We start from the raw sequence: 22560 nt of genomic DNA, 5'->3' as shown, positions 1-22560 counted from the left end.
CTCTTGCTGTGTGCTCTCTTGCCCTTCCACCACGGGATGATACAGCAGCAAAGAGGCCCTTTCAAGATGCCGATACCTTGATAATGGACTTCCCAGTATCCAGAACTATGAAAAATAAATTTTTCTTTATAAATTACCCGGTCTGTGGTATTCTGCTACAGCAACACAAAAGAGAAGACATGTATCATGAAATAAAAATTGTCAATATGTCAGACTTGAGGACACTTTTACAACATTAAAGGTATGGTTGAGACACTTTAGTTGGCATCAATAAGAGCTTAATCACCTGATGACTATGAAACACTCTAACCCTGGGGTATCCAATCTTTTGACTTTCCTGGGCCACATTGGAAGAAAAATTGTCTTGGCCACACATAAAATACACTAATAATTACAATAGCTGATGAGCATTTTTTAAAAATCACAAAAAAAGCCTCATAATGTTTTAAGAAAGTTTATGAAATTTGTGTTGGGCCATTCTCAAAGCCACCCATGGGCCACAGGATGGACAAGCTTGCTAACCTAACCAGCAGAATATGAGAGACTAAATAATCTTATCTCACTACGCACTAACACACACTGTGGCAAAATGCAAGTTCTTCATCAGTGTTACATAAATACATACAGGAATGAATTTTGAAAAACAAAAACAAAAAAATCATGAGTTCGGCCAGGCATGGTGGCTCACGCCTGTAATCCCAACACTGGGAGGCCAAGGCGGGCAGATCACCTGAGGTTGGGAGTTCAAGACCAGCCTGACCAACACGGAGAAACCCCATCTCTACTAAAAATACAAAATTAGCCAGGCATGGTGGCACATGCCTGTAATCACAGCTACTTGGGAGGCTGAGGCAAGAGAATCGCTTGAACCCCGGAGGGGGAGGTTGCAGTGAGCCAAGATTGTGCCATTGCACTCCAGCCTGGGCAACAAGAGCGAAACTCTGTCTCAAAAAAAAAAAAAAAATCAATAGTTCAATGAACAAAATCACTTTTCAAATAAATCAGTTCAGCCCAAAGTTCTTCAAGTTCCTGGTAAGCACAACTACTCCAGTGATTAAACTCTTGTCAAACTAGTACAGTCCCAAAAGTTTAATGACAGGATTCCACTATTAAAACAGGCATCCTTGATTATACTCCTTACTGCATGGTTATATTCTACTGGGCTTATGCTTCTACTGGATTCAATTTTAAAGGCAAAAACTTAATAACTGTACTCAAACAAAAAGCTCCATATTAGTATTACTAAGTAGTTTTGGATATTATAGAATTTTAGAGTTAGAAGAGATCTTTAGAGATCATCTCATTCAATTCAATACAGGATTTTGCTCTATACTATCCCTAGTCTAGTGGACCATCTTGTGTTGATTATACTACTTCAAAAGCCTCCAAGCAAACCCACTTCTACACTTACCCCTTTCCAATCTATTCTCTACCATCAGCTAGCAGAAACTTCTCAACACGGAAATCAGATCATGTTGCTCCCGGCTTGAAACTATTTGAAGGCTTCCATCTGCAAACTCCATAACCTGGCTCTTGCCAGCCTCAAAACTTGCCCTCACCTCACAGTTAATTCCCTCCTGTTTGCTCCTCCGGCTGCCTGGAATGCTCTTCCAATTCAACCCTCCCTGGAATGCTCTTCCAATTCAACCCTCCCTATTTGCTCTTCCACGACCAGCTCCATCCAACTCATGCTTCAAATATCAGCTTTAAACAAACAACTCCTCAGAGAGGCTTCCTTTAATATTTCTCTCCACCTAATTATTAACTGTATGTTTTCTTCACATGCCAGTTTTTAATTATTTATTGGCTTGTTTTTTAATCTATCTTCCCCATCAGACTGTCAGAAAGCTCCAGAAACACTGGCAACTTGTCTGTCTTCATTCCTCTCCAGTATCCCAAAGAGGAGGCACTCAATAGTTATCAACTGAATTTATGGATGGTGACTCAAATTCTGAAATCTCTAGCAGTGGGAGACCTACTAAATAACAAAATAACTAACCTCAATTTTTCTTTCTCTGAACTACAATCTGTCTTCTAGGTCTTAAATATCCCGTTACAACCAGCCAAATCAGGGCTGAATCCGTGAATTCGATCAGGACTGATTCCTAATCTTTTTTTTCTTTTTTTTTTTTTTGGTTCGTGAACCCTTCTGATAAATCCTTTGCAGGCAATGGATGCTCCTTCTCCTCAAGAAACAGCACATGCACAGAAACAAAACATCCGAGAGGTTTCACTCCCTCAAGACCAGCACAGACCACAGACTAAAATTCTAACCTGGACGAGAAGAGGATTCAGCTATGCAATTTTTGAGAACTAAAGTCTTCAAAAATTAAATTTTAGAGAAGACTACAGAGCATCTTCTTCGAAAAAAAAAAAAGAGGACATTTCACATGCCTTCAAACTACCTCACTTCGGAGAGTGCAACTGGAATCAGTAAATTCTCAAGTCTAAAAGAAACCTGGGAGATCATCGTCCAAAAACTGAAGGCCCAAAAGGTAGGAGACTCGTCTGTGGTCAAGTTAGCACAAGGCAGGTCTCTTTGGTCCCCCTACCCGGTGCTCTTTCCACTTAAATCTCCATGGTTTCTTACACAGAGTTCTAGTAGTCTGATAACTGGAAGGGAGCGGAGAGCAGAGGGAAGGCTGGGGGGAGAGAGAGACGGCATGACTGACAGGGAAGGGTCACTCTCTTTCCACTCTCCAGGAAGCGTGCAACACAGCCGGGGCAACCCGACTCCCAGCGCTTACCTGTCTGGAGCCCAGAGGCGGGTGGTGCGGTCTCGGGACACGGACACAAAGGCTCCCGGCGGATAGGGGCAGCACACCAGGCCCCGTACGTCCAGCTCGTGGCCCCGGAGCGAGCAGCTCAGCCGGTACCTGGTGGCGCCGCTCGTCATGGCCAGTGTCTGTCGGGCGTCCGGTGCCCGGGCACTGCGCGAGACCAGTCCGCAGGGGCGACTCGGAGAGCGCCGGGCCGCGGCCGGAGAAGAGCCTGCAGGTAAGGGGCGGCCGGAGACCGGAAGAACCCGAGAGCCGGTACGGAAGGGCGGCTGGGAAGGGGCGCGCCGAGCGGGCCGAGTGACACAGCAAGCCTGACAGGCACACCGGAATTCATCATCGGCCTCAGCCCTCCATTACGCAGAGTGTGTGCGTCCCAACCGCCGACGCCGATGCGGAGCTGAGCTGGCTTTCCTCCAGGGCTCGGGACTCCCTGCCGAGGAAGAGAGAAGGAGGCCCGCCCTTCCACCAGGACGCCTGACCCGGGGGTCCTTCCTAAACCCGGGTCTTTTCCGACTCCGGGCCCAACAGTTTGTGGTAAACCGGGACGCGGGCCGGGACTACAGTTCCCATAATGCCGCGCCAGTTGGGGTGGACATCCGGTGCGCCGAATCCGGATATTTTAAACCTGAGTCCTTCGCGCTGGGCATGGCGGAATGGCTCAGTGAGATTGTTTGGTGTCTACTGTTAGGTCATCCTCACTGCTTTTCCCTGAGAATCTCGAGGTTTTTGCAAGTTAACCTTGTTTTTCAATTAAAACAAGAAAGCTTGAGGCCAAATTGGGAACTATTAGTCATTGAACTATTCCTTCGTTTCAAGTTTTCCGATTCTCCTACTCTCTGTTGTCAAATTTAGCAAATAAATACGGTGGTCCAAGTCAATTTTTTAAAGGCACAACTACTTTTCTCTGGCGGCTTGTTAAAATGTAGATTCTGATTTAGTATGTCTGGGTTAGAGCTGAGATACGTATTTTTAACAACCCCCCAGCCCACCCACCCGTGGTGCTACTTGCTAGTCATTATCAGACCTTATTGAGTGCCAGGGTAAACATGACCTGTCTCCTTACTTTGTTTCTCTCCCATCCGCTATTCTCTCGCATCCAACTACACTTTTCCACAAACCTTTCTAAATTGCTAAGCCCAATTCACACTTTTCTGACTTCTCCCTTCCTAAAACTCCTACTCTAGGTTTGGAATCACTTTTCCCCTGGTTTGGGAGATCATTCTTGAAATGCTGACTTTTGATACTTCTTTGCTATCATATCCCCTCCCTGGGTGGATTATTTACTACTTTGCTTATTTCTAGAGCTGTTTTCCCATATTGTCTTCTCCAGACTCTAGATCTGTATTTCTAGCTATCTGTTAGAAATCTCTACCAATTAGTGCTACTTAAATTATTTCAACATTTCTCTAACCTTTCTACCCCTTCTCTCCAGCCAATCCTACACATTAAAATATAATTATCTTTCTGAAATATACACTTAATTGTTTTTTCTCTGTTTGACAACCTGTGGTGGCTTTCCATTCTTTTTTTTTTTTGAGACGGAGTGTCCCTCTGCTGCCAGGCTGAGTGCAGTGGCGCTCCGCCTCCCGGGTTCAAGCGATTCCTGCCTCAGCCTCCCGAGTAGCTGGGACTACAGGAGTGCGCCACCATGCCCAGCTAAATTTTGTGTTTTTAGTAGAAACGGAGTTTCACCATGTTGGCCAGGATAGTCTCAATCTCCTGACCTCGTAATCTGCCCTCCTCTGCCTTCCAAAGTGCTGGATTATAAGCGTGAGCAACCACGCCCGGCCGGCTTTCCATTCTTATAGTACAGCATTACATAGGGCCTTTCACACATTCTCCCTAATCTGTTTTACTAGATTCATCTCCCTCTGTTAACTCTCTTACTCTAGCCATTTCGAATTTGTCACCATTCCCTGAACACATTATGCTGTATGCTGTCCATGTCTCTATGCTCTTTGTACATGCATTTTTTTTTTTAAACTTAGAATTCCACTTTCTCCATCTGTCATAGTTCAACACCAGTTTATCTTCTGGTTTCTTCTAGTTCCTCTAGGGAACCAATGCAGTTTTATTTGTTGTCAATACAGTATTTACTGCATTCTAATATATTCTTTTATGTCTGTCTTTTCTACCGGACTACATTTTATTATTATCAAGACCTTTATTTTACATGAATCTTAACCCTCTAATTTACTGCCTCCTATATAATAGGAAATGTTTTTCAACTTTGTATAGTATTCAGTTTACCAATTTTCACAGTCTCTCACAATAACCCTGCAAGGTAGATAGTATTATTATTCCCATTTCACACATGAAGAATTTGCCTTGTTTAAAAACTGTTAATTTGGAGGCTATTAGGTTGAGATAGCTCCAGCTCTGGAGCCCAACTCAATGTAAACAGTAAAATGAAACTTAAGCTTAACTAACAGAAACAGACAAACCTCTAACTATGGACTTTCCACTTTAACCAATCAAGTAAGTATATTTTCTTAGTCTTGCTTCCACCAACCCCTTATAAAAGTTTTCCCCTCATGCTGTAATTGCCCCTGTGTTCTTTTACACAGGGAAATGTGTAATTTCCCTGTGTGATTGTCTGCTGTCTTCCAAAAAACCAATGCATTGAGAACTACAAATGTTGCAGCAGGGAAAGATGAATAATCACAGGGCCAGCCAACGAGGAGGATGGGAGATATTTCTCAAATCCACCTCCAAGAATGTAGAGACTAGGTTTTTAAAGGATCGGTTGGTGGGCAGGAGGCTAGGAAATGGGAAATGCTAATTGGTTCGGTCAGGGATGAATCACAGGTGTGTCAGAACTATCTTCATGAACCTGAGTCATTTTTGAGGAGTGGGGTTCACAGGTTCAGGTTGTGTCTGTTGGTCTGCCAAAATGCTAAATTTGAAAAATATCTCAAAGACCAGTTAATTAGGTTTCACAATAGTGATGTTTCACAATAGTGATGTTATCTATAGGAGTAGTTGGCGAAGTTACAAATCTTGTGACCTCTGGTTACGTGACTCCAGGGCAGGAGGCTCTATAGAAAAGCAAGCTAATTAGGCTGAGTGAGGTGGCTCACGCCTGTAATCCCAGCACTTTGGGAGGCCAAGGCAGGTGGATTACGAGGTCAGGAGATCGAGACCATCCTGGCTAACACGGTGAAACCTTGTCTCTACTAAAAATACAAAAAATTAGCCGGGTGTGGTGGCACACGCCTGTAGTCCCAGCTACTCAGGAGGCTGAGGCAGGAGAATCACTTGAACCCGGGAGGGGGAGGTTGCAGTGAGCCGAGATTGCGCCACTGCACTTCAGCCTGGCAACAGAGCGAGACTCTGTCTCAAAAAAAAAAAAAAAGAAAGAAAGAAAAGCAAGCTAATCAAACAATGCCAAGTTATTGTTTAAGCTTGACTATTCTTTAGCAAAGTTCAAGCCTCTACCATAATTCTAATCTTGTCTTATGAATGTAGCTTCAATCTCCATACAAGGAGTTGGGGTGGAGGGGTCACTTTTCCTTGTCGCAAAGTTTAACTATAAACCAAATTCCTGGCATAGTTATTTTAGCCTCCACACTAGAATAAGCAAAAAACAAACTAACAATAAAACGACAACAACAAAAAACTAGTTTAGCCTGTGAGGTTTTAGGCAAAATGGAGTCAGTCATGTTAGATTTCTCTCATTAGTTATAATTCTGCAAAGGTAGTTTAAGTGCCCCTAGATGGAGTTTCACCACTTGTGGTTTGGTGCTGCCCAATTCATGAATCACTGTCTGCTCAACTGAACTCTTTAATACTTTAATGTGTGTTGTCTTTTAACAGCTTGATAGGTTAATGCTCAGTAGATGTTATTGGTTACCTTAATGAATTAATGAATAACTGAAATAACTATTTTAATGTCACATAACTAGAACATAGTGCAGCTGAGACTAAAATTCTATGAACACTAAATTGGGTTCTTGATACTTTAAAAATAATTATAATGTTTTTATGTGTTTAGCAGTTCAAAGGTTTAAAACAAATCGTTTATTTCAACTGTCTGTCTGCATACAAATAACAATTCTGGATCCCCCTCCCATATGCCTGAAGGCATGAAGGAAAAATGTCCGTAATGACAGTAGTTCTCTCAGAGAAAATGCATGGAATAGTTGGATAGCTGGACTAAACATCACAGTTTGTGTAAATTGAGGTAAACATCGCAGTTTATGTTCTCAATATGATGTTTTCTTTAAAATTTAATTTTAAAAGCCCTCAATGCACTGAAGAACAGCATTAATGCAGATTATACAGGAATGAAGTTGGGGTCAATATGGTTCAGGGCTGGCAACTTAGTAGGAAAACCCAGGCAAACTAAAGAAAGGAATTTTAACGGGGATGATATTTGGCTTGTGTGTGAAAGTGATGTTGACAGAATATTGTTTAGCATTTTTTTTTTTTTTAACTAAAATTCGACACACAGACTCTGGTGCCAAAACTTTGGGCTAGTATAGCACAATACATACATGAAATAAAATATTAAAATGCATTGGAAAATGATAGAAATTTTACATGTACAGATCTTAGAAAATTGAGGCTACAAATATGTTCCCCATAAGGGGAATGTTGAAAAAACAAAGTCCATATATGTAAGAAAAAAAACCGTAAAATGTGAAATATGGGCTGGGCGTGATGGCTCACGCCTGTAATCCTACCACTTTGGGAGACTGAGGCAGGTGGATTGTCTGAACTCAGGAGTTCACAACCAGCCTGGGCAATGCAGTGAAACCCCGTCTCTACTAAAATACAAAAAATTAGCCGGGCGTGGTGGTATGCACCCGTAGTCCCAGCTACTCGGGAGCCTGAGGTAAGAGAATCACTTGAACCTGGGAGGCAGAGGTTGCAGTGAGCCGAGATAGCTCCACTCCACTCCAGCCTGGGTGACACAGCAAGACTCTGTCTCAAAAAAAAAAACAAGTGAAATATGAACTTCATCTTTAAGGATGGTTATCAGCTTCTAAATCACATTTGTCTTGCCAGTACTGTGGAACACTACAGAAAATGTTTCAAAGCTAATACATTTCAATTTCCCAAAAGATAATTGTTTTCAAGTTTTTGGTGCCCAAAGAGGAGAAAAACATTTTTCTAGTGCCAATACATTTAGTAAGCTTTTTTCTTGGCTTTTAGTGAGTTTTTTTGTTAAACATTTAAGGACACTTTGTCCTTTGTTTTCATATGCTTTGAAATATTATCTAGATAATTGCATAATTCATTAAAAGATGGCTAATGTGAATATTCATTATGATTTTTATCGTCCCCTTATTGAAAGTTTATTTAATTTTTTTTAACTTTTTTTTTTTTTTTTTTTTTTTTTGACGAAGTCTTACTCTTGTCCCGAAGCTGGAGTGCAATGGCGCGATCTTGGCTCACTGCAGCCTCTGCCTCTAGGGTTCAAGCAATTCTCCTGCTTCAGCCTCCCGAGTAGCTGGGATTACAGGCGCCTGTCACCATGCCCGGCTAATTTTTGTATTTTTAGTAGAGACAGGGTTTCACCATGTTGGCCAGGCTGGTCTCGAACTCTTGACCCTCAGGTGATCCGCCTGACTAGGCCTCCCAAAGTGCTGGGATTACAGGTGTGAGCCACTGTGCCTGGCCGAAAGTTTATTTTTAAAAAGTAATAATAATGCATTCCTTGGTTTAAAATTCAAAAGACGTAAAGGATGCACATTTTCAAACCCTAACCACCCAGTTTTCCTCTCTGGAGGCTTATCAGTTTCTTGTGTTCTTCCCAAAGATTATTTATACAGATGCAAGAAAATGTTAACATTGAATACTTACTCACCTGAGTTTATATATCTTGGAAAACTTTCCATATTGTATGGGAAGAAGAAAGCTTTTCCTCTACCCTGTCATGTTCACTATTCAAGGGCCTGTGAGTTAAACTGACAAAAGACAAACAGGAGAAAAATATCAATTTCTTATGCATAAAACAGCCAACAAAAGCAGCAGCTGACTAGTCAAATGATTAAAGTTCAAGGCTTATATAACTAACTTAGTAGGGAAAATGGTGGGGGAGAAACAGCTTTTACAGGGAAGAAAATAGAAACATTGACTTTTAGGAGAACAAATAAGAAAGTTTGTATTCATGTTCATCTATACAGTTAGGAGTGGTGTTCTTCCGGGCCATAAGTTAGGGTATTTATGATAGCATCATTCCCCAGAAATTGTGCTTTTAGTCAGAAAAGGAACTCTCTGAGAAGGCTTTTTTCCCCCTTCATCAAATGCCTTCAGGCTAAAATAATATTTTTATACTAGCTCTGGGGTTCCTAGTCAGCCTCTGCAATATCAGTATACAAGGAGCATTCTTTTTTATAGATGGCCAAATTTTATGTGATTTTATGACTATAGCATTATTAATTCAGTGTTGTTTGATTTTTTTCCTAATCTTTCTCTGTAACAAACACTGCTCAAATAAATAACCTTGGACATCAGCATATGTCATTTATATGTATGAATTCAGTGTGAATATATGCTCACTTCCTAGAAGTGGAGTTACTGGGTCAAAGGACATGTGCATTTGGGTTTCTATAGCCATCTTCTTTCAATAGACACTCCTACCAGTGTATCCAAAATCTTATTTCAGTTGATGTACATATTCACTAGTAAGTTCACTAACTTTTCTCTATTTTACAGTAGAATAACTTAATGATGTCACTCCTCAAAGTTTCTTTTCTTTTTTAAAATTCATTTTTGTTTTCATTTTTTGTAGGGGGGTCTCACTATGTTGCCCAGGCCGGTCTTGAACTCCTGGCCTCAGTGTCCCTCCTGCCTTAGCCTCCCAAAGTGTTGGGATTAGAAGCATGAGCCCCCACACCTGGCCAAAAAGTTTATTTTCTTAAAAAACCTACAAACATCTTACAAAGACATTTTTGAGTTACTTTGTTAACATTTTTCTTCTGTGCACCCTGGGCTACGTAAGCATAACTGGCCATATTCTGTACCAAGTGGTATTGTCTTCATTGGGCCTTATTGTCCTTGACTCTACTGAGTACCCACTTGCTTCCTTCCCTACTCCCTCATTCTCCCTTTAAAACATCCAATCACTGCTGTACAAATCAAGGTTGAATTCCTTTCACATTGGACTATTTTCCCTATTGCAGTAGTAAATTATGGATAAAAATGTGTCCCTACTGTCAGGGTTTGTTATTTTTGACAACAAAAATAAATATATAACTGCAAGTTATAATGAGTGATATGTAGTGTTAAAATAATTAAATTGGAGTCCATTAGACTGAAGTCGCTCTAATGCACTGAGTTCCTACATGAGGAAACTGAAACTTAAAACGGAATCACAAGTGGCCAACTAGTCATCAGTTATATCATCTCGAACTTCCCACAAGAACAGTCCAAATAAGGCAACTGCTCAAACTTTAACCAATCAAATAATTTCTTTGCTGTGCTCTGCATTTACTCTCTGAAAGCTTTCAACTACCTCTGGGGGAGCCCCAAACCACTTATGATTTGGAGCTGCCTAATTCATGAATTGCTGTCTGTTCAAATAAGCTCTTTAAAATTTTAGCGTGCCAAAGTTTACCTTTTAACGGATAGGAATAGTACAGGGTGCACTGAGGACATATAATGAGGTGGGGGGCTAGAAGGAGTTGGAGCACTAATCTAGTATGGACTGCCAGAGAAGACCTCTCTAATAAAAGACATTTGGGTTAAGACTTGAATGATGAATAGGACTTTGGACAGTGAAAAGCAGAGGGACAAAGATTCCAGGAAGAGAGAATTGCAGTGAAAAGGACTAGAGACAGAAAGGAACTGGAAACACAAGTAGTCTTACAATAAACTTAAAATTTGACATAACCTAATTACTAGCCAAATTACAACTTGATGTAACCTAATTCCAATTTGATATAACCTTAAAAGCAACAGAACCTAATACATAATGATCCAAAGTCAAATAAGATATGGTGCCTACTCTAAGGAAGCTCAGAGGCAAATAAGTGAGATGTATTCCTATTCTCTATTCCTTTTTCCTCATGAAAAAGATATGGGGACAGGGATCAATACTTATTACCCAAATGAGCTTAAGCAAATTATTTAATCTCTTTAAAACTTGGATAATAGTATCTGTCCTGCCAATTTCAACTGTTAATATCTGTCAGGGTCCTTAAGTACAAGAAACAGAAATCATCTATAAATGATATAAAAGCTGAAAATGAATTTATTAAAGGACATTAAGCAGCTCACAGACTCTCCCAGAAGCTGAAGAAACAAGCTAGAGGTTCTCCTCCCAATAAAGCCTCTGAGTACCTAACACTGCAGCTTGCACCAACACACTGATGCTGGACACTGGTTGCTGGTGATAGAACATTGCAGTCTCGGAAACGATGTAGTTACTGTGGCTGTCACCCTTACTTCAACAGACTCTCTCAAGTCCTGCTTCTGGTTGTCATTCAGGTTTGAGCTGGGTCCACCACATTAGACTGGTGAGTCTAGCAAGCAATAATACTCATGTCCCAGTAATAAGGAAGACTAGGAAAGCCAGTATCTGTCACTTTCAGTTCCTGTAAGGGTGTTGGGGGGCAGGGTAAGGGAGAAACTGCCAAAAGGATGACAAATGGCCACTGCAAATAGAGTGGGCTCAAATGAGATAATTACATGAAAATGTTTCACAAACTAAGGGAGAATTCAGCCACATGACATTATCTCATTTTGTATTGTATTGATTTTTAACTCCTCCAGGGCAGGCAAGTTGGAAATAATGTGTAAAATAATGTTAAAATCCCAATACATATGCAATCACATTTAAGCTGTATCAATGAAGATTGGAAGGAAACATACAGTAAAAGTTATTTTATTAGAGAAGTGGGATTTGAGGTGAAGTAATTAAATTAAAAAAAAAGAAAAGAAAAGGACACTTTCTATTGAATTCACAGTCTTCCCCACAAACTTGGATCCAAATTCTAATGAAAGGAAGCTTAAAGACGCAAAGCTTCTGGTGAAAGGAAGAACGGAACAGTTGGTGCCAGAATGGCATCCATACTTCATGATGCGTTGTGTACGCTATGCCGTCCTAATAGTAAGGAAAACTACCACAAATTAGGAGTTTAGAAAATTGCACAATGCTGTCTACCACTTAATAACTTCAAATGTAACCTGTTAACACGTTAGCCGACGTGAGTTTACATAGGGACATAGCAAAACTCACTAGTTACTTCAAGTAAGGCACACGGAGGTTGCTCTGATTACCAAGAAAATCAAACGTTCACATAAAATGTTTGTTTTCCAGCTGCCCCGCTGTTTTCCACTTTTTCCAAAAAGCACTCAAGGGTGGTGAAGAAACAAACATGTCCTCAATTCTCGCGAGAGCTCCGCGTGTAACCAAGGGCTGAGGCGGAGGATTGGTCACTCAGGATGAGGAGCCTCCGCTATCCCGCCCCCGTTGCCGGGATACGCCGGGGCGCCCGGCAGTTAGTGGGTAGGCCTGAGAGCCGAGGAAAACTGCGCGTGGGCCTCAGAAAGAAGTTAGGGCACCCGCGAGCTGGGCAACCGCCCTCCTTCGGCGCCGGCGGAGGTGAGAAACCCCGGGTCCCATCTCTTCCTCCCTCCCTCCTACGTCTGTTCTCTTGCCTTGGAGATGCTCATCCGCTCCACACAAAACAGATTCAAACTCTGGGTCTTAGCTAACTGTTACCGTTGGGCCTGTAGCCAGGCCAGGCATGTACCAATTCTAGTCGAGCGAAGGGTGCGAACAGACCTCCTCCAACGGCCCGACCCCTCCCCCACCCCCCGCAGGAGACCCGCCAAGCACAGAGCAGAGGGAAGGACCACGATGGGCTGAAGGATTTTAGTCAAAGCGATAGATTTCTGCCTGTTACAGTGGAAGGGACTTACTTCTGTCTGTTGATCACAGTGCGGGCAGTTAGCAACTTTCCACTTATTCACCTGTGTGAGAATGGTTGGCTTAGGGAGGATAACGATAGTAATAATAATTAGAAGCTGATGTTTTAAATTTAATACTTATAATCTTCACAACAGCTCTGCAAGGTAGATGTCACTCTTCTGTTTTACAGAAGATGAAATCCTGAGGGGTTAAGTGAGGTGGCAAGATTATGCAGCTGCTAACTTTGTCAGCACTAGTTTGTATCGCTAATCATTCTGGATCCGAAGGCCAGGCTGCCTCTCTGATTGTGTGAATAACTGGAAATTGTGTGAATCTTTGATTGAATAACCCCGTAGTTAGTGGTATATTTGTTGCTAATGCCCGCCTCTTAATCCCACTGGTAATAATATAATGGTAAGCTTTTTTTCACCACAGTAAAACGGTGGCAAAGAAAATTGGGTGAAATTTTTGTATGTTGTACATTTTCTCAAAGTTAGCAGGTGTTGCGGAAAGTCAAGGACCCCAAACGGAGGGACCGGCTGAAGCCATGACAGAAGAACGTGGATTGTGAAGATTTTGTGGACATTTATTAGTTCCCCAAATTAATACTTTTGTAATTTCTTATGCCTGTCTTTACTGCAGTCTCTAAACATAAATTGTAAAGATTTCATGGACACTTATCACTTCCCCAATCAATACCCTTGTGATTTCCTATGCCTGTTTTTACTTTAATCTCTTAATCCTGTCAGTTGAGGAGGATGTATATCGTTCCAGGACCCTGTAGTAATTGCGTTAACTACAAAAATTGTACAGCATGTGTGTTTTAGCAATATGAAATGTGGGCACCCTGAAAAAAGAACAGGATAACAGCAATTGTTCAGGGAATAAGAGAGATAACCTTAAACTCTGACCACCGGTGAGCCGGGCAGAACAGAGCCATATTCTCTTCTTTCAAAAGCAAATGGGAGAAATATCGCTGAATTCTTTTTCTCAGCATGGGATATCCCTGAGAAAGACAATGCGCACCTAGGAGTAGGTCACTGAACTGGCCCCCCCGGAGTGTACCTGTCTCTTATGGTGGAGATTGCAGAGGTGAAATAAACTCGTCTCCCATAGCGCTCCCAGGCTTATTAGGAAGAGGAAATTCCCACCTAATGAATTTTGGTCAGACCGGTGGATCTCAAAACGCTGTCTCCTGATAAGATGTTATCAATGACAGTGGTGCCCCAAACTTCATTAGCAATTTTAATTTCACTTTGGTCCTGTGGTCCTGTGATCTCGCCCTGCCTCCGCTTGCCTTGTGATATTCTATTACCCTGTTAAGTACTTGATGTCTGTCACCCACACCTATTCGTATACTCCCTCCCCTTTTGAAACTCCGTAATAAAAACTTGCTGGTTTTTGTGGCTTGTGGGGCATCACGGATCCTGCCAACGTGTGATGTCTCCCCCGGATGCGCAGCTTTAAAATTTCTCTGTTTTGTACTCTGTCCCTTTATTTCTCAAGCCAGCCAACGCTTAGGAAAATAGAAAAGAACCTATGTGATTATCGGAGCAGGTCCCCCGACAAGCAGGAAACCTAGAGTAATATCTTTTCCACTGGAAAAAGATGTTTATTGTACTCGTTTTCTTGTGGAAAAACCATCTTGATCATACACCCTGTCTTCCTTTTCAAAGAGTCGTTTCATGAAATTTCTTTTTCCATTTGAAATTCTTTTGCTTTGTACATAGAGTTCAAAATGGCAAGGAATTAGAATCAGGGAGCTAGTGGGGTCAGGAAGATTGGTGGGAACATAGTCAAATGAGATATCTGAATGGAAATTTCAGATAAACAATTGAAAACTCAAAATTGGTGCCCAGTTGAAAGGGCAGAACTGTAGGCATTGATTAGTGAGCCGTACACATAGTTGGAGTTATAAAGATGCATGACTGTAGAAAGGATAGAAGCAGTCCAAGGACTGATTATGAGTAATGCTAAGAAAAGTCAGAAAAGTAGTACTGGACATAGAGTGTAGAAACAGAGAAATCATTTTAGTCCAACACACGCTTTGTTTGCCTTTTTTTTTTTTTTTTTTGAGACAGAGTCTTGCTCAGTCGCCCAGGCTGGAGTGCAGTGGTGCGATCTCGGCTCACTGCAAGCTCCGCCTCCTGGGTTCACGCCATTCTGCTGCCTCAGCCTCCGGAGTAGCTGGAACTACGCCCGCCACCACGCCCGGCTAACTTTTTTTTTGTATTTTTAGTAGAGATGGGGTTTCACTATGTTAGCCAGGATGGTCTCGATCTCCTGACCTCGTGATCCACCCGCCTCAGCCTCCCAAAGTTCTGGGATTACAGACGTGAGCCACCGCGCCCGGTCACTTTGTTTGCTTTTTAACAATTTAGTAAATTTTTGTAATTGGCAATACCTTTATGTAGGAGGAAATTTAAAAGGTACAAGAGAGAACAAAGTTTTTGCTTATCACTGAGACAGATGTTGGGGATATAAAGACTATTAAGATTCAGCTCTTGCCATAAAGGGTGAGAAATACTTAAGCAGATCATTTCAAGTGGTGTGATAGGTTCTGGAAGAAAGTAATACGCAGGATGCATGGTAGCATGTAGAACAGGCCTATACACTGAAATTGAAGAAGACGAAGATTCCAAGACCAGTTGTGGACTGGTAATGGAAGGATTCCCAGAGAAAGTAACAGGAAAAATGTGTGTTAGGCAAGGGGACCACTTAAGAGGCTGGTATAATAGTCCACCTGAGACAGTGATGCCCTGAATTGGCCAGTGTTGTAGGTATAGAGAGTAAAGTACCTGTTAAACACTTAGGAACAAAATCAGTAGAACTAAACAAAACAAACTCAATAGAACTATGTGATCAGCCATGGGAGTGAGGGAGAGGAAGATGTCAAGGACTAAATTTCTGACTTGTGTGACTAGGAGGTGACACCAAGAGGAAGGACAAATTTTGGGGAGATGATAATGAGTTTGGATTACATATGTTTATTTTGAAATATTTAGACATCTAAGTGGAGATGTTATTATTTGGATATAAACACCGCAAGCTGAGTGCTAAAATAAGTTGTGTGGAATCAGTTTATTAATTGTTAAAACCCTGAGTGTGGATAAGGGGGCCCAAGGAGAGTTTAGAGAGAGAAAAGAAAAAGATGGTGGATGGTATCTTAGAAAATGCTCTATATAAGGACAGATCAAGGAGACAGTAAAAAGAACCAGAAGAGAGGAAAGTGTCATGGAGATGTTTCATATAAATGTGGACACCAGTAAAGTAGGATGACATTTACATCACTGGCAATATTGGCAGGGGTCATTTGAATCAAACAGTAGCAATCCAGGAGATAGTGGGAAATGAAGCAGTAGAAAATAGTGGATATAAACTATTCTTTTTTTGTTTTTTTTTTCTGAGACGGAGTCTCGCTTTGTCGCCCAGGCTAGAGTGCAGTGGCACGATCTCAGCTCACTGCAATCTCCGCCTTCCGGGTTCACACCATTCTCCTGCCTCAGCCTCCCGATTGGCTGGGACTACAGACGCTCGCCACCACGCCCGGCTAATTTTTTGTATTTTTTAGTAGAGACAGGGTTTCACCGTGTTAGCCAGGATGGTCTCGATCTCCTGACTTCATGATCCTCCCGCCTCGGCCTCCCAAAGTGCTGGGATTACAGGCATGAGCCGCCACGCCCGGCCAAATATAAGCTATTCTTAGGAATTTGGCTGCATAAGGGAAGGATATATGGGACAGTTAGATAGAGGTGGATGCAAGATCAAGAAATAAGTTTTTGAAGGTAGGAAAGAATTGAACATGGTAACAGACTGAAGGAAAGGAGAAAGTTTAAAGATAATTGGTAGCAGTGAGGTTAATGCCACAAAGAAGATGGGATCAAGGGTAAATCAGAGTAAGATTGATCTTGAATGAGAGAAGGAATGGCTGTTGAGATTGGAGGGCAGGATGGATGTAGAGAAGTTTATGTGCCCCAAAGGTGATGGAGTTCAAGTTGTAATTTTCTTAAATGAGTCATCTGCCGAGAGTGGCAGGAACAGAGTTTAAATAGAAGAGTAGTTAAGGGTGAGAATTATCAAGTAGAGAAGTATCTTAACAAGGATAAATCATTTCTGAAATGAGGGTCCAGCTAAGATTTGTGACTATCACTTTGCAGTACCCCAGTCTGTACAGTTGTATGATTTCCACCAGCAATGTTCAGCACTTTAGATTGGATGTAGAGAAGGGTTTCTGATTTTGCCAGATGGGCTGGCGAATAGTTCAAGGATACAAATTGGTTGATGGTGCTCATGAGACACTAATTTCATGAGAGAAGGAGGAGAGTTCTTAAACACCCTTGTCAAGGTATCACTAGTGACTTCTTGGATGGGGACTCCATTGGACATTTCAGTTTTCATCTTACTTGAATTTCCAACGTAAATGGCATGGCTCAGATTCCTGCCTTCTCTTGGCATCTCTGACACACACTCTTGGTTTTTTTCTTTGCTTTCTGGGCCTTAATTTTCAGTCTGTCGTACTAGATTTTCCTCTTGTGTGTAATCTGTATTTATTGATGTTCCTCAGGACAGAATCTTGGGCACTATTCTCTTTTTCTCCATATTCTGTCTCTCGATAAGTATCTTCATAACTATTTTATATGACCTACAATAGGACATACATTTTTATATTGTAGCCCAGTAAACACATATGTGTAAATTTATGTAAATATAGCTGAAACAAAAATTTACTGAAACAATGTTTACCCTTCATATTTTCAGTGAACTCTTTTTGTTTAAATTTTATTTCACGTTTAAGTATCTTGATCATAACCTGCAAAATTGTTTTCAGAACTTACTAATGGATGTGACCAACAATTTGAAAACTACTACTCTAAATTATGAGACAGAATTTTAAATAATATTATATTCTGATGCATAAAGGAGAGGGCTGATAAACTGGGAGAGAATCAGTGAATTAAGGAAATGGTTTCAAGGCAGGTATAGCAGAATGAAGATGAGAAAAGGGTAGAAGGAGAGGAGAAGACTGGAGAATAGAGTATTTCAATTAAGATGTTTGAGATGAAGCAATTCCAGATGATGACAAGCTCCATGTCTCGCCATGGCTATAAATTACTGAACTGGAGTTAAGATCATTGCTAAAGTTGAGGTCAGGGAACTGTGAAGCTGGAACGTTAGGTATTGGATCTAGTATCTAGATGGAAGTCATCCAGGATGATGGTGAGATTAGAATAGAGAAGCTGTGAACTAGGTACAAAAGACTTTAGTAAAGATAGAGGAGAGATTAGGAAGTCACTAATTACCAGGAACCAGGAAAGATGAAGGCAATATTGTTGCATTCCCAGATCCTCAGAGGAAGTGAATCTTGTTTATTTATTTATTTATTTATTTATTTTTTATTTTTGGGATGGAGTCTCACTGTGTCGCCTAGGCTGGAGTGCAGTGGCGCAATCTCGGCTCACTACAAACTCTGCCTCCCGGGTTCATGCCGTTCTCCTGCCTCAGCCTCCGGAGTAGCTGGGACTACAGGCACCTGCTACCACGCCCAGCTAATTTTTTGTATTTTTAGTAGAGACGGGGTTTCCCTGTGTTGGCCAGGATGGTCTCGATCTGCTGACCTCGTGATCCACCTGCCTTGGCCTACCAAAGTGCTGGGGTTACATGTGTGAGCCACCGCGCCTGGCCTCTTGTTAATTTTTTTAAAGGTGTGGAAGAATGTTTTGAAAGTGACCCTGAGGAGCAAGAAAAGTGCCACCTCCTTTGCTTTAAAATTGTGGGACAGGAAGCTAAAACACTTGGACTACCGAAAGTGTTACTCTCAGGGGAAACCAAGATTCTGTTAAAGTTAAGAAAATGAAAGTATTTGTAACAAGATTCAGAATATAAGAGTTAATCATGGACCAGAAAGGGCAGAGAAAGGATTAGGAGCAAAGAAAGATGTTGGCTATGACAGGAGAGAAAATTTACCAGAGTATGGGATGAGAATACTAAAGAAATGGATAATAGAGGGGCTTGCATTTTGGTAAGATAATAGAAAGATGAGGAAGGAATGTTGCAAGAAACAATCTCATAGTTGTAAATGGAGCACGATGTCATATTTGAACAAAATTAGCCTTGTAGTGGTACACAGAATGGCAGTTTGCAAGAACAATTGTTGTGAATTAAATGTAAGGGTATGATGGGTCATTATTGTCTTGCTAGAGAAGACATCAAAGGATTGAACTATTTATTGCTTCCAAACAGCGATTAAAGTGAAGAAACAATGGCCAGCAATCACAAATCTTCAGCAGCTCGCCCTGTTTCAAGAGGTGGAGTTGGGTTAACAGGAAGGCCTCCTTCTGGGATACGACCCCTATCAGGAAATATTCGAGTGGCAACTGCAGTAAGTTTGAAACAAATCTATTTACTTTGGGAGGCCAAGGTGGGAGGACCACTTGAGTCCAGGAGACTGGGGCTTCAGTGAACTATGATCATGCCACTGCACCCCAGTTTTTGAGTTTTTGAGACTCTGTCTCAAAAAAAAATCTGTTGAATGCTTGTGCATATATTGTGATAGAAGTTGGAAATCCCCTCTGTAATAAGAGATTCTACTTTGTTGTTTCTTTATTTCATAAGCATATTATTAAACATGTTTGTGTTGTTTTTTGGAAAGCATCTGGAAATGTAAATGTGGAAGAGTGTTTGAAAGACACTCTGGGAAGAAGATGCCTGCTTCTGCAGATACTCAATTTAAAGCTGCAATAATTTTAGTTGAATAGTGTATTGGGGCCAGAATAAAATGAAATGGAATAGACCAGAAATAGAATCAAGCATATAAGAATTTAGTTAATGATTAATGTGTGTTTCAAATCAGTTGGCAAAACATGGAGCATTCAATAGAACATTCCAATAATTGTTAAACCGTTTGTTTAAAAGTATTTTTAATCCTCTCTTATACCTTTTATCAGAATTCTACATAGTTTAGAAACTTGGTATTTCAAAAATGAAACCATAAATGTAGTAGAGGAAAATGTTGGGCTAGGCTTTCTAAAAGTGACAGAAATAACAAGTACTGAAAAGGAAAGTATTTTTATTATATATCTGAATATACAAAAAATAAAACACCATAAAAAATTAAAAGAGAGATGACAACTGGTACAAACATTTATAATATATATACCATATATAGGATCAGAATCTTAAAATTAAAAGGTAAACTTTACTAATTTTTAAGTGTTCTTTCTGTATTAAGACTACAAGCCTTATGTCCAATCAAAATTTCATGACATTTCTTTTGAGGCTAGGGGTAATATTATAAAACTATTCTAAAAGTCATGTAGAACAATACAACAAAAATAAGAAAAAGTACAATACTCTAATGTAAAATCTGTTATAGACAATGAGTGAAACAATATTCCGATTGCCATGGCACCTGGAGATAAACTCTAGTAAATGTTAAAGAGCTTAATATAAGAGAGTGTGTCATAAATAGTGAATAAGAGAAACACATCATATCAAGAAAAGTTAGATGAAGTTTTTGAGTTGATATTCTAAGCAGAAGGATATCCTGTAAAGATAATTATTACATTTGCATTATCATTATAATGTAAAAATTGGGAAACAACCTAGAAGACTTAAAACAGGTGAATCTTAAATAATGGTATGTATATCCCTATAATAGGCTGTTAGATAGTCATTAGAAACTACTTTCAAGATATTTCAGAAAATAATATACTTTAACAAAAGTTTAAAAGTGATATCAATTTAACATAGAAAACATAAATTTATAAATACATAGAATTGAAATGGAAATAAATGAATAGACACAAATGTCCATAAATTTATCTGATGTTCACACAGGTGATTTCAACTGAGAAAGTGCAGCGGGCTAATACTCAAGCTCCTACAGTAGGCTAACTGCAAACTACAGATAATGTTGGGTCCTATGGTTAACTCATAAGAAGAGCAGCATTTTTTGGAGGGAATAATTTTGTTAAAGTCAGATTTTCCTAAAGGTTTCGGATTTTTTTTTTCTAGAGTTTCAGGTAATAATATTAGGACATCGTCATCAACTTAGACTGAAATAATTTTTCTAAAGTCTTCATACATAGGATAATAAGGGTATCTTTTTCTTTTATTCCAGCAAAAATTGATAATTAAATATTTATAAAAAGAATCTGACATTTATTGGCCACCTACTATTTGCCAGGCAAGTTATCTATTTGTTTATTTGTAAAATTTTAAAATTTGTATGTATTTATGGGGTAGATCAGTTGTCTTACATACATATGTTATGTAATGATGAAGTGTGGGCTTTTAGTGTACCCATCACCTGAATAGTAAACACTGTACCAAATATGTAATTTAGCAACCCTCACCTTCCTCCCACCCATCTTTTGTAATCTTTAGTGTCTATTATCTCACTCTGTATGTCCATATGTACCCATTGTTTAGCTCCCACTTATAAGTGAGAACATGTGGTATTTGACTTTCTCTTTCTGAATTGTTTCACTTAGGATCATGGCCTCTGGTTCCATCCATATTGCTGCAAAAGACATGATTTCATTCTTTATTATGGCAGAGTAGTGTTTCATAGTATGTGTATATATATATGTGTATATGTGTGTGTGTATATATATATGTATATACGTGTATACCACATTTTCTTTACATAGCCCTCCATCTCCATTGATGGACAGTCAGGTTTTTTTTCATATATTCGCTATTGTGGCAAGTAGTGTGATAAACAGGAATGCAGGTATCTTTTTGAAATAATGATTTCTTTCCTTTTGCAGTGGGATTGCTGGATCATATGATAGTTCTATTTTTAGTTTTTTGAGGAACTTCCATACTGTTCTCCATAGTGGTTATACTAACTTACATTCCCACCAATACTGTACAAAGGTTCCCTTTTCTCTATATATTTGTCAGCATTTGCTGTTGCCTTTCTTTTGGATAAAAGTCATTTTAACTGGGATGAGATGATATCTCATTGTAGTTTTGATTTGCATTTCTCTGATGATCAGTGATGTTGAGCACCTTTTCATATACCTGTTTGACGTTTGTATATCTTCTTTTGAGAAGTTTTCTATTCAGACCTTTTGCCCATTTTTTATTGTATTATTAGAGTTTTTTGCTAGTGAGTTGTTGGAGCTGCTTATATATTCTGTTTATTAATTTCTTGTCAGATGGATAGTTTTCATATATTTTCTCCTATTATGTTGGTTGTCCCTTCACTTTGTTGATTGTTTGCTGTGCAGGTGCTTTTTAACTTGATGTGTTTCTATTTGTTCATTTTTGCTTTGGTTTCCTTTGCTTGTGGGATATTACTTAAGAAATCTTTGCTTAGACCAATGTTCTGGATAATTTCCCCCATGTTTTCTTTTAGTAGTTTCATAGTTTGAGGTCTTAATTTAGGTCTTTAATCCATTTTAATTTGATTCTTGTATATGGTGAGAGATATGGGTCTAGTTTCATTCTTTTGTCTATGGATATCCAGTTCTCCCAGTACCATTTATTGAAGAAACTGGCATTTCCTCAGTGTACGTTCCTTGCATCTTTGTCAAAAATATGTTCACTCTAGATATATGGATTTATTTCTGGGTTCTCTATTCTGTTTTTATGCCAGTATGCTTTTCTTTTTCTTTTTTTCTTTCTTTTTTTTTTTTTTTAATTCAGGATGGGTTTGGCTATCCTAGATCTTTTATGGTTCTATATAAATTTTAGGATTTTTTTTTTTCTATTTTTGAGAAGAATGTCATTGATATTTTGATAAGGATTGCATTGAATTTGTAGATTAATTTGGATATTCTGGATATTTTGACAATGTTGATTCTTCCAATCCATGAACATGGAATATCTTTCTATTTTTTGGTGTTCTCTTCAGTTCATTGCATCAGTGTTTTATAGTTTTCATTGTAGAGATCTTTCACTTCTGGGGTT

General features: G+C 39.8%; 2 protein-coding genes across 3 annotated transcripts in view; one reads left to right on the top strand and one right to left on the bottom strand.

Moving 5' to 3' along the window:
* PLAA (phospholipase A2 activating protein) overlaps positions 1-5952 on the bottom strand; it is a 44819-nt gene extending 38867 nt beyond the window's left edge. Inside the window, exon 1 of the mRNA XM_002819730.5 lies at positions 2748-5952. Coding sequence (XP_002819776.2) covers positions 2748-2896 — 149 coding nt within the window. The 5' untranslated portion in view covers positions 2897-5952. The remainder of the gene's footprint in view (positions 1-2747) is intronic.
* Positions 5953-9520: 3568 nt separating this feature from the next.
* IFT74 (intraflagellar transport 74) overlaps positions 9521-22560 on the top strand; it is a 131199-nt gene continuing 118159 nt past the window's right edge. Inside the window, exons 1-2 of one of the 2 annotated variants that reach the window (XM_063713910.1) lie at positions 9521-12333; positions 18883-19021. In XM_063713910.1, coding sequence (XP_063569980.1) covers positions 18902-19021 — 120 coding nt within the window. In that variant the 5' untranslated portion in view covers positions 9521-12333; positions 18883-18901. 2 annotated transcript variants of the gene reach the window in all.

The sequence above is a fragment of the Pongo abelii genome, chromosome 13 (genome assembly GCF_028885655.2).
Source record: "Pongo abelii isolate AG06213 chromosome 13, NHGRI_mPonAbe1-v2.0_pri, whole genome shotgun sequence".
Lineage (NCBI taxonomy): Eukaryota > Metazoa > Chordata > Mammalia > Primates > Hominidae > Pongo > Pongo abelii.
Note: the sequence above shows the minus strand (reverse complement) of the source record. Positions and strands in the feature narration are given on the sequence as shown.